The sequence below is a fragment of the Poecilia reticulata genome, linkage group LG2 (genome assembly GCF_000633615.1).
Source record: "Poecilia reticulata strain Guanapo linkage group LG2, Guppy_female_1.0+MT, whole genome shotgun sequence".
NCBI classification, from domain to species: Eukaryota; Metazoa; Chordata; class Actinopteri; order Cyprinodontiformes; family Poeciliidae; genus Poecilia; species Poecilia reticulata.
Window position 1 is genome coordinate 28873888 of NC_024332.1, and position 12784 is coordinate 28886671.

A 12784-nucleotide genomic window follows, 5' to 3' on the forward strand; every position below is an offset into this window, starting at 1 on the left:
AACAGTATGGAGACCAAGTGAGGACACAAATAATGTGGCGTTTTTGGAAATGAAGGCCAGGCTGGAGCAAGCAATAGGCTGCTGTGTTTTTAATTTTGAATTGTATTCATAGCAACTGCTCTGAGTACAACCGGATGTGCAGTTAACCCCCAAAATTATTCTTAACTCAGAGAAATTTAGATTTTAAATTATTTTTTGTTGAACCAAAACGTGTGTTTCTGATAGGAAAAGAGACTTTAAAAATTTGCTGTAAACAACTACGTATACCTTTCTTAATAATCAACAAAATAATATTTTTGCGATTCTGTGACAAATATCTAAGTAAAAACCAGAAGGTTCGACTTTCAAAGGGAACATGCACAGACACTCATGTTTACAGTTAGTAATGCTAGCCCAGCTAAAGTCGCTGATCACTAATATCAGATATCAGACAGCTTAAAATGTCAACTCTGTAATCCCCCTGMCTTTGTGGTGAATTATTAGTGAAACCCTGTTTTACAGCAAGGGTTTTGCTCAGATGGTGTGATGTTGCCTTTGCTATGTTATAAATAATTCAGCACCGTTCATGCCAAGCAGGCTAAAGAAAAACATTTTTTTAATGTTTTTCTAACCTATTTTTACCACTTAAGTTGTTAAAACCGATTGGAAATCAGYTAAATTTGGTGTTGCATCTCAAAGCTTTGCCAAACATAAAGATTAAAAATTAGTCACCAAATTAAGATCAGTTCATCTCTACAACATCCCTTCATTTTTGATGTAAATAACCTTCTAAAAGTGAAGTAAGTGCCACTTCTATGAATATCCATRAAWTGTTTTAACGTGGCATGAATTCACTGTAGCTCAAGTTTGACAACCAGTTAGCTGGACTTTCCAATGAAAATAAAATGACCACAACATCTCCAAAGAGCCTCATGTCAAAAGATCTTAATTACCCCTTTGGGTTGCACGGCTACAGAGTCTGAATTTTGTTTTGTCCCACCRATGGCAAATCTCTGCAAACTAACAGCTGGGGGTCATTGAGCTGCGGTTTCACAGCTCCGYGGCGCTTTCTGAGTCTGCGTGTGTCCCTGTACGTGCGAACAAACGTGTCACATTTCCTGCACAATAACCAACACCGAGCWAACCACAGCATTCTTCTTCCCCTCCCACTGCCTTTGCTCATCCTCCCTACAAAGGCACACAAGCCGAAACACACGTGTGYAAAATGAAAAATGAAAAACGAAAAATACGACACACACACCAACGGTCTCTTCCGGTGATCTGGGAGGACAAATGATACACTTTTGCTCAAGTTACTCTCTCCAAAAAACAACTTCTGTGTCAAGTTTGCTCCAAACATCATGCAGTGTTCATCTATCGGGGGGCCACACGCGTACTTCAAACCATGATGTAACTTCTGCCGTTCATTTGTGTCCATATCATGCCAAAGATTACACTTTGGGAATATAATTCTCAATCCTCACGCACATACCGTCATGAGGACTGCTCCAATTATGGAAGCGCAGGAAAATCCTCMGAGAAACTGTTTGTTTCACAATGTTTCCTAATGAAGTCAGATATGGCTGRGACTGATTGATGGAGTTGTAGTGACAGTGTCAACATGACTCACAAAATTTTATCTTAAATCTGACAACCACACTTGGTGTGTTTGTTGTGGAGCTGCTTTTGATCAGAGAGCATCCAAAACAAGCTGGATTTCATCACATGTGCTGCCACATCTTCAAAGGAGAGGAGAAAGTGCAAAACTATAGAGATGCTGGAGTCTTAAGCAGTTCGTAAAATTGCTCTTTCTATTCTTGAAAAGCATATTTTATCTAAGCCCTGTTTCCTCAAATAAAACTTTAAGTGGTGAAAGAAGATGATGCTTTATTACAGATCAAAAGCTCAGCGGGGGCCCAGTGTTTCTGAGAGCTYGACGTTTTTTTCTGTCCAGTGCCGTGCACATGAGCCGAGAGGACCCTAACCTGACCATCCACATCTGAGAGTGATCTCAGAGTGGGGGAAACGCTCCATTTCTCCCCGCTACAGTTTGCTAATGGTTTCCAGCATCGGAGCTCATCACGGCGAAGACTACAAACACACGAAGAAACAATTACGCTCTTCAGAGCATGAGCAACTAATTAGACCTTTAACACCGACGACCGGGACAAGAATTCCTTCAGTGTAATTCAGTGTAAGTGTAGAGCTGATGGCGGTCTGTTGCGGGCTCTGCGGTGTTTGGGATCCATCAGACGTCGCTTGAGCTGAGGGTCTCGCAGCAAGGCGAGTAGTTCTCATTGACTGGGTCATGTGCTGATGCTGTCGGTGTTACAGTGCCTTGGAAAAGTACACCACCACTTGTGTGTTTTAATTTTTTTTTTTTTTGCATTATACCCAAAAACTTCAATGCATTTTCTTTGGATGGCCTGATCTAAAATATTGCACTGTTGTTGTGGCTTTATGCTTGATGGAAGATAAGCTTCTGTCCCCGTCTACAAACATTTTGCAGCATCCAACAGGCTTTCTTCCAAGACWTGTATTCATTTAAACTTCTCCACATCTTTATCCCTGACAGTGTTGCCAGATAGGTGGATTTCAGTCCTTGGACTYAAAAAATAGTTATGTGTGGGTTGTTAAAATGMAGGCTTCTTTTCACAACATTTGATGAGTTTTTAAGAAAATGTTCAGAGGAGATATCTTTCCAAATGCAACACAACCCACAACACATGAACATTTTAATAAAATGGGCTGGAAATGTATCAGATCTGGCAACCCTGATTCCTGAGCATCCTGCTGTGCTCCTCAGTCTTCATCATACTAATTGGTCACCAATATTCAATAACAAATCCCAGAGGCCTTTGAAGGACATGTGTATTAATACTGAAGTAAAATTGCATGAGGGTGTATTCTCCTTACTTGGTCACTTCTGGTTTATCAGTTTTCTTCGTCCAAAAAAACAAAAATTACAGTCACTTTATTATCATGCACTGCTTTTCATATATCACATAAAAGCCCGACACAACATCACAACATATGGGCCTTTTTTATAACTAAATACTAAAAAGTTCAAGAGTAACTGCAAAGCAGTGAAGAAGAGCCTTCATCCTCCCTATAATGATTCACATCTTCTGAGGTGCTTCCAAAACCCTGGAGATTTTTCCTAATCAAATACAAACCAAGAATGCTTCCTCTTTGTACGCATCGGATCACATGTTCTTGCTGCACGGTGCTAAACAAGAAGCACAGCAAAACATGCTTGGTGTTATTGAAAGCATTCTCCTCTACAGCCCATCACTGCAGCTGTTCAAAGATAGATTTAAACTCCTCATCCACTGTTCCATCTCCTCAACTCTGTTATGGCCTTAGGCTGCCGGCAATATAAGCTGCTGACAGCGTATATAATGTAGATCCTACTACCAATCTCCAGGTTCAGGGGGCCTTTCGGTTTTCTCTCACATAACGACTCGGCACCCTCAGAAAAACCCAGTCGCCTTGGGCAGCACTATTAAAACTATTTTTACTGGAGCTAAGAATCCTGGGTACATCTGTGTCTGTGAAAACTCTTTTGAGCTTATCCTACGATTTCAATACGAGGAGCTATATTCCAATTTGCAGCAGAAATGGTGTGACGGATGCGTGGGTGAACCGAAATGTAAAGAGATGAAACAAAAAATGTATGATTCTGAGCACGCAGTTGAAAAAGAAAAGAAAAAAAAAAGATGTAAGATTATCTGCGTTTACATCACTGAGATTTCCCATTGATGTCTAGCAGAGAGGGATGCAAACTGCAGCAATTAATCACATTAAAATCCTGACAGCCCATCATTACACATGATATATAATTTAGTTAATAAAAAAGAAGAGAGAAGAGGGGGAGGGGAGTAGCTCTTATTTTAGTTGATGGATCCTGTTACTGTAATCTGCTACAGTATAAAGCAATAATTAAATGATGAGTGCCTGGACTATCACGCATTAGAGGACACAGCTAAATTGTCTGACACTTTGCATCACAGTCTGCTCGCCTGGGAACCCTGTGCTTCTGATGAATAACTGATCTCTGATCTAATTCAATAAATTATCTGCAGCGCTTTCTATATTTTCCACTTGTAATTTAATGCTAATATTTATCTGGCACTGTTGCTGCCATTTCCTTCTGGTGACTCACTCCAAAGTAAAGCCAATCACTCTGAATCTCCTCGAATTAGCCTTCAAGTAGAAAGAAAACGTCAATGTACGGATTGGGAAACCATATTACTCATGTATGGTTTTACTCCAAAACCTACATATACCTTTCTTATGAAGGCGAGAGCTTCAATTGGCAGAAGGAGCCGTTTAACACTAGTAGAAATGTGTGTTATCTTCTGAGCTTCTTTGTTCTTTACAAAACTAGACAAACTGTGAATCTTTGTGAAGACAAGTTTCTTTGTTCTAAATCTGTTAAAACGCTCAGTAGGTTTATTTATTTTCAGATAAACATCCTGTGAATAGGATTATACATTTGTATGCCTGACAGTCTAGACATACAAATGTCAAGTTGTACTGAGAAAACTGGTTATAAGCTTAGACGGTCATCTGTCAAACCAGCTCAGTTTGACAGATGACTGACTGGTTGAAAACTGAAAAATCCAATTATTTTCCGATCTGTGAACACACTGAATTAGGTTGCGTTGACGACAGGCATGCATGCAGTTACTGAGTAAAAGAAACAAACAACTTCTCAATATTATTCCGATGTTTAAGACAAAGTCAGAGGGAGTACAGAGATATCAGAAACTGTTTTTCGAGAAATAAAAACTAAAACAAAAGACTTTTTCTGTTATAGTCTTGTCTCTTTTTTTATGATAATAATAAAATAATAGCTCTCACCGTGTGAGTGTTGCCCCTGATTTTGACCCTGCACTAACAGATACTTATTGATAAAGACATTACAAAGAAAAACCTGGCAGACTCCGGGTATAAACTTGAATATGAGTCGTCATCTTTAAGCAATGATCTAAAACATATGGCCAGATCCACTCAGAAATGGCTCAGCAGACAAAAAACCAAGATTCTTCCATGTTCAGCTCACCCCACAGACAGCCTTAGAGAGAACCCAAGTCTCTGGAAGGTCCAAAGAGAATTATGCAAACAGGATTTGTCAAACATTCATCAGTGTGTTTGCTCCAACATTGTAACATGTTAAAGTTAAATGTTTTCCTTTTGGCAAAAAGGAACCTGTGCAGGTTAGCAACACAAGTGACAAAGATTGTGGCATCTTGTTTTAAATAATTATTCTTAATGTGGAATCTATTTACCCCGTAGAATAAATGTGCTCAACTTTAATGAATGTAATGTAAGTCTTTAGAAAGGAAATGATGCAACTCAAAAAAGAAAAAACATGTTAAGTTTTTTTTTTTTACACAATTTGTAAGAGGTGCTCACTGTAAAATTTGCTCTCACTATATGTAATAGCTGTTGACTCAAAATATATACCTGATAGACAATTTTTCAACATTCAAATATTATTAATAAACCAATTAAACCAGATAATGTCGACACAAGCAATATCAACACTGTTACTGCTATTATGCTTTCATGACTATTATTTTATCTTACTGGGAGCAACTGTTTTGTAATAAAAACATTTTACTCTTTCTTTGGCTCTGTCTGATAATAAATGCGTTCAAGTAAGAGAACACAGGTTTTTTTCATTCTGAAGCACTCTCAAAGTACACAATTTGTCATTACTAACAAAATTGGCAGCTGCTATTTTCCCAAAAGCAGCTACAGAGCCACACGCTGGCATGTTTTCTTTGTCAGTGGATCAGCCTTTAAACACTCCAATCATTGGATGAGAAGTGGAGTCCACAGGCAACATGTTGCAAACCTCCAGCTCCTCAGCAGGCTAACAGCCTTCTTAATATGCCCCTCTGTGGTTGGAAAACTACTTGTGCCATGTGAATGATGAAGTCAGTGCAAGTAAAATTACTTTGTGTGGTTGCACTGTAAACCAATACAACACTTGTTCCTTCTGTTGTGTTTGTAACAAAGCAGCTGCTCAGTGTTTGCCATCCAGTTCATCAAACCACCAGCAATAAGAGCACGGCCAAAACAACCACCACTGAATTTTAACTTCTGCAGAAGAGAAATATACATTGTGATTCATTTCTTTCTTTCTGTTACCTTTGGAGAGACTCTTGGGCTCCTACATATAGCTTTTTTTTTTACTTGTCTAGGAACTTTTTATAGGTAACCGATGACATTGTCTTGAGTTGTTTTGGGCTTGGGTGTGTTTAATTTTTTCAGAGTTCATTAGTTTTTATTCTGTGATCAGATCAGCCATGTGCCTGTTTTTCTTTGCTTCAGTCTTTTCTTAGTTACTTTAGTTTCATTATATTCCTTGTGCCTAGTTATTTGTTAGAGTTAGATTCATTTTTTCCCAGTTACCCAGTTTGCATACTCTCCCTCACCCCTGGTGTCATTTTCTCTCTCTCTCCTCAGCTTGCCTTCTGCTCTCTCCCCTCACACCTGCAACCCATTTCTAATGAGCCATCTGTTCCTTGTTCAGTAATCAACCTCCCCAGTATATGTACACCTCATTATCAGTCACTTCTTACTGGTTCCTCCTGCTAAATCCAGTTTCTTCCCCGTTCACTCAGCTGACTTCTTTGTTCTTCATTTCTGTGATCATGGTTTTGTTCTGCTCTGGCTCCCTGCGTTCCCTGTGATTCCTTTTTTAAATTAAATTGTCAAAACTACTTGTCATCTCCGCCTTGCTGCATTTGAGTCCTTCAACATCACACTTATCATAGCAGACATGTCGTTTCATAGGGGTTTAATCAGAGTATGACATATGGGAAAATGTATGAAAAAAAGCATACAAAAAAGCTCCCCCACCCCGAAAATAAGCCGATGTAACACTTGTTCTTTCTGTTGTATTTGTACTTAGGAAGATGGTTTGGTTTGCCATTTAATTCATTAAACCCCCAGTATCAATGAGCACAATTAAAAAAGCATCATGGATTTCTTGTAGACTTCTAACTTGCAGAAAATTTGCAGAAAAATGTTACATCAGACCATTTTATTTTAATACTTCTCTGAAGTCTGCTACCAACCTTCAGAAACTCTTTTGGTTTTCAATTACAAATTGTTGCCAATTTCTGCCTAAAATAAAGTCAAATCACTAAAACTAGCATTTATTGGTCTAAAACTTCTGAAAATCCATTATGTTCCTTTTGTATGGTAAGGCTTGATGTTAAGTCCATTAAAAAAAGATAATAAAAAAAAATAGTCAATAGTCATAGGGGGAGCACAAGATTGATGCCACCAATGGAGTAATGTTATAATCCTAAAGTTTAAATTGTTGCTGTGGTTTACCAAATTTTATTGTTGTGTTGATACATTGTGATCTGCTGCCAAAAAACAGAAACAGCTGATACTTAGTTTATTCTCAAAAATATTCTTTGAAAGCCGTTCAAAGACAGTTTTCCTGCTCTTGATAACAATCACATTTGCTTATTTTGCCCTTTGAGGATAAATATTGCCCTCACTTTCATTCATTGTGATGCAAGTTCACCTATTTTTTTTTCCTATTACCTTTGTAGAGATTCTTGGGCACCTGGCAGGTGTGACCACAGCCGTTGCTGCAGCACTTTTTGACGGTGGAGCACTCTCCATCCTCCTCACAGCTCTCTACGCAGGCTGCAGCAAAGCCGCTGGCCTTCTCTGGCGCGGGGCAGTCGCCTTGCTTCACCCCCTCAACGGACTTCAAGAACTCGCAGCTTGTAAGACACTCGTAGTGCTTCTTGGGAAAAAGGGGCTAAAGAGAGAGGAAAGAGGGGGAAGGAGAGGGAAAATATATGTCAGATTAGTTTTTAAATGGCTGGCTGCAAACAAGCAGCTCTTTGACTTAACAGTGACTGTCCTGTTTAGATTTCAGCTTGTGAGTCACTGAAACGGTGAGCATATTAAATGGCTCTGATTCAGTCTCTCAGGAGGGTGTCGTTACAGCACAGAAAGAGTTACTTCACACCCCTTTCAGAGTTTCCCCTTGGTGAAATTTCCCCACTGGGTCTCAAAAAGCTCAAACCCTGGAATCCTGAGGTATAAGCTCAGTTATTCGTGGTAGTAGTAACATACCTCACATAAATCTTGGCACTGGTTTTCCTTCAGGTCCCAAGATTCCTTGCAGGGCTCCAGACACTGGAAAAAGGAGAAGGGTGTAAGTTCTTCAAAAGACGCAGCCACATCAAAGACCAGCTGCTGTGGAGCGCGGACCAGCATCTTAACTGACACCTCGCTGAGGCGCTTCCTCCGCCACATTCACAACAACCAGTCACACCACGTTTTGTTACAAATGCCAGGCATGCCTTCAAAGGACACTCACTGTCTACTACAAAAGCAAATGAGGGTCTGCAGACAGAATCAAGGCCGCTGTGGAAATCTACTCATGCTTGGCTTGGTATGGTGTCACCCTGACAGATCTTTCCTTTTCACCTTAAAAAGACCTAGCCAAAACATGCAGTGTCTTGCAAAAGCATTCATTCCCCTTAAACCTCGCACATTGTCACGCTGCGACCACAAACCTCAGTGTGTTTTATTTCGATTTTACATGGACCGGGCATAATTGTGAAACAGGAAGAAAAAGGTTTCACTTTATTCTTTTTCTTTTTTTTTTACAGATAGGCACCTCCTTTCTACATTAAAACTACTAAGTAGAAAGTAGTACAATCCTATTTGACAAGAGTTAATTTAATCTCAGTCCTAAGTAAAAAAAAAATTGACCAACATGTAAAGCAAAAAACTAGCCTAGCACATCACCATGCTGAAACACGGTAGTGGCGGCATCATACTGTGAGGTCATAGTTAATGAGATAAAGGAAAATACAGGGCAATCCTGCAAAAAAAACAACAACAAAAAACGGTTGCAGACTTGAGTTGGGGTGAAAGTTCACCTTACAGTAGTAGCAAAATACTTTAAGACATTGTAAGAATCTAAATACATAATAAACTAAATATTATGAAAATAAAACATTACAAAAAAGATAGGTTCATAGTGCACAGCTCACAAGGAAGGTATCAGCATCTCAGATATCACATTTATTTTCAGTGTTTATGGTCATAGCATAAGAAATTACCTACAGCTATTTAGAACATCTTATATGTAGGCTATTATAACACTCACTAAGCCATTGTGCCTGAATATAGTTGCACACAGCACATTTCAGGCTTTTATTTCCCCAACTTTGTGTTTGTCTACCACCAGGGTGCCCAACTTCAGTAACTGAGAGCTACAATCCACCAACATTTAGATGAACCCCTTCTCCAACACACCTGAATCAAATTAATGTCTCGCTACCAGACTGCTGAAGAGCTGAATGACATTATGATGAGCAGTTTCAACATTTCAATTCAGGCGTGCAGGACAAAGCATGCATCCAAAAGGTGCTGATAGCTCTGAAGAACTGAACCCAGACACCCCTGGTCTATCACATAAAATCTTAAAAAAAAAAAAAAGTTAATTGATGTTTGTGGTTGTTAAGTAAAAAAGTGTGAAAAACGGTTATGAGGCAAGGCTTTGATGCACTCTGGCACTGGGAATGAACTCCTCTTTAAAGAGTTTAAAACATGTTACACTTGGTTTAAAGTTCATGGGATTCTGATTTTTTTTTTTCTTTTAACACAGGGAACACATTTACCAAGCGCTCGACACAGGCACGGAATTACAGAAAAACCTCACAATGAATGAAGCTCAAACTCGATTTACCAAGCATAATGAGATGATACAATTTAAAAAAAAATAAAAAATAGAAGCTCTGCTGCAATACCAGTCAACCATTCTCGCTTTAGACACGACAACAGACAGCGAATCAGATTCAATAAACAGCCGCGGTACCTCCAGATCGTTCTGCAGACGGAGTTCAGATGCAGAGGAGCAAGGCTTTTTATGTTCTCCTGCAGCTGGTGTGAAAGAGAAGAGCAAGCTCAGGGAAACCACTGCCAGGCAGCATCTGCACAGCACTGGGAGCAGCCCAAACCGCACCACCCGACAACCTGCCAAAGTCCCTCATTCAACCCTACTTAATTTAGTCTCTTTCATCGACTACAGCGCTAAAGGTAGATTGAATAATGGACTTTCAAGACGTTCTCCTTTATTTCTCATCCAGTCCAACATGTGAAAAGGACTTGCAGAGTTATGTAAGGTACAGTGCAGCAGAGTGGCTCAATGAGGGCATTTATCGTACAGCAGGGACAGCATTAAACACTGTGGTTGATGTAAGAAATCTCACATCTCAGTCAGAAGGCCAGATTTGTATTTATTGCTATTTAATTCGCTCATTAGGCAGCTCTGTCATTATTTTACCATCCCTGGTGTAAAGTTTATTTGATTTTTATGGAGTGTGGTGGACGGGTGCATTATGAAACATAAACCTTGCTTCTGAAGGACACGCTGCAATCAAGGGAAGACGCCCAAGAGCCTGCCAGCACTCCATTACACTCAGTCTCTCGTTGCTTCGCCGGCATCGTTTCCGGCAGGAATAAGCTCGGGCGCGGACGAGGTGACGAGTTCCTTACTGCTGGCTCGAGACTGTCGGGAGGGAAGGTATTTTCCTAATGACTTCATAGCAATGCAGATATCACTCCTGTAATTTCAGGCGTACGAGTGTCAAGTGAAGAGATAATTGGTGGAAGATGAGAGCTTGAAAAGGAGCTAATGTGGTTTGAGACAGAGCCAGGCAGGTGAAAACTCTGCAGCAGCTCAGGGATTTGAGATGACATTTGAGCTCTGCTGAGCTGTCCAAGGCAGGCTTCAGCCTATGAAGATGAAAATCATCTGCTATTAATAATATGTCAACTTTATATCATTATTCTGATGTGGGCCGCGAGCAGGAAAGGCATCCCCAAGCCTAAACAATAAGCAGTTGGACTGGTGACAAGGAGCTGCGCCACAGCCTAAAGGACATTCCACCGATAGACGCACATGAAAAGCCTCCAAATCCCCTCTACAAATCACTAAACATACACACATAAGCTCAGGGATCAAGCACATTCTGCTCACTGAACAATCTTCAATCACAGACTGAACGTATTCCTCTAGCTTTTCTTAAGATGCAACCCTACTCTCCCCAGCTACTCATGCGACGTTACAGTCAGTGTCACCTCGAGATGGTCTAAGCTTCTGTGCCAAGCTGCATGAATTAGCACAGCACATTGCGTACCAGAGATATTGCAACACAGATCTGAAAGCTAGCTGTGACTTTAGTGTTTTCTCACCCACATATAACTTTTTTTTTTTTTTTTGTTTCCCTCTAAATGAAAAAGAAATTAACTGAATCCTACCAGGAACTTCTGCAGGTAGTGGGTTTTATCGTAAATGACACTCTTAATAAAAGATAAGTATCGGTGTTGAGGCAGATAGCTCCCTGCAGGTGTGATGGAAACTGCCAATCTGTCAGCGTTCCTCACCAGCCACACCCACTAACCTGACATTTCAGGAGGGGAGAAGAGGGCCGACGACAGATGTTTTGCCAAAGCAAATGGGATAGCTGGATATAATTACAAAGGTGCTATCATCAATCAAGTTCCTGATTCTTCTTATTTACACAGTTTGGTTCTCAATCTAAACCATGTTACTGATGCTGCCAAGGGAGGTAAAACAGCTTGAAACACAGCCAGAAACTTTACTTCTTCTTTGCCAGTTTTTTTTTTTGTTTGTTTTTTTTCCAGTAATATTTAGTCTTCAACAGAAAAAAAAAAGATTTTGAGTTTCAGTGTTTTGGTAAAGTAGTTACACACTTTTTAACTTTATTAGTATTTTTATTTTACATTGTTGCATTGTTTATACCACATATTACAAATAAAAATCTCAAAACTGAGAAGTGCATTTGTATTTAGCCCCCCTGAGGTAAAACATTACAAGATCGACTTTAACTGTAAGTACCGCTGTGAGTGTTCTGGGGTACGTCTGCACCCGGTTTACACATCTAAGTACTGAAATTCAGCTCATCCTTCTTCACTCATGGTCAGTCAGGTTAGATGGAAAGTGTCTGAACATAAATCTTTAAGCCTCACCAGAGATTCTCTATCGGATTTAGGGACGGGCTTTGACTGAGCCCTTCTAACTCTATTTACACCAGAGATGGCCCACTTGAGTCGTCAAGAGCTGGTGTCCTGCTTGTTTTAACGATTGGGTAAAATATTAAACTTCAACCGAGTCCACGCCACCAACAACCAAGAGTTTCTCATAGGACCCTCTGTGCTGCGCTCTCATACGAAGCAAAGCGTAGAACAACTCGCTTTTTACCAGACTACAATTCTACGGCTATCGGTTAATATCTGCAAATTAAAGTGTACCAAAAATAACAAATAAAAAAATGTTTTATTACCACCAAGGAACCCAGCAAACATTTTGCAACATATTGTTATGCTAATAACTTAGTACTTGACTTTTGGTAATTAATTTGAGAAAATACACCAAGTAACTCGAGCGGAGGACATAACTGAACTGGACGCAGCACATGTTCTCGGTAGGGGAGCCGTCACTGGGTTTCCCTCTAGCACATTTCTCCAACTGCCAATCCAGCTACCATCTGTTTGAGTCACACGAGGAACCCGTGTAATTATGCTACGTGATGTTAACATATTTCTGGACTAATTTCACCCAAAGCGGCATAAGTGCCCTCCTCTAAAACAAATATGAGACCAGCGGGTTGCTTCCCCTTATTGGAGCTTTGAGCCGCAGCAGAAGCATTTGCTTGGGCTTCTGATTTCCTCTTTGTCCTCTTATCGTCCTGACAGTGACACATTCTGCATGGTTAAGTAGGAG

The 12784-nt window shown here is 40.1% G+C and overlaps 1 protein-coding gene across 1 annotated transcript in view; it reads right to left on the minus strand.

Annotated features, from left to right (window-relative positions):
* The window catches only part of anos1 (anosmin 1), a 60234-nt gene that overhangs the window by 18918 nt on the left and 28532 nt on the right, over positions 1-12784 (minus strand). Inside the window, exons 3-4 of the mRNA XM_008400774.2 lie at positions 8098-8160; positions 7555-7777 (exon numbers count right to left, since the gene is read on the minus strand). Coding sequence (XP_008398996.1) covers positions 7555-7777; positions 8098-8160 — 286 coding nt within the window. The remainder of the gene's footprint in view (positions 1-7554; positions 7778-8097; positions 8161-12784) is intronic.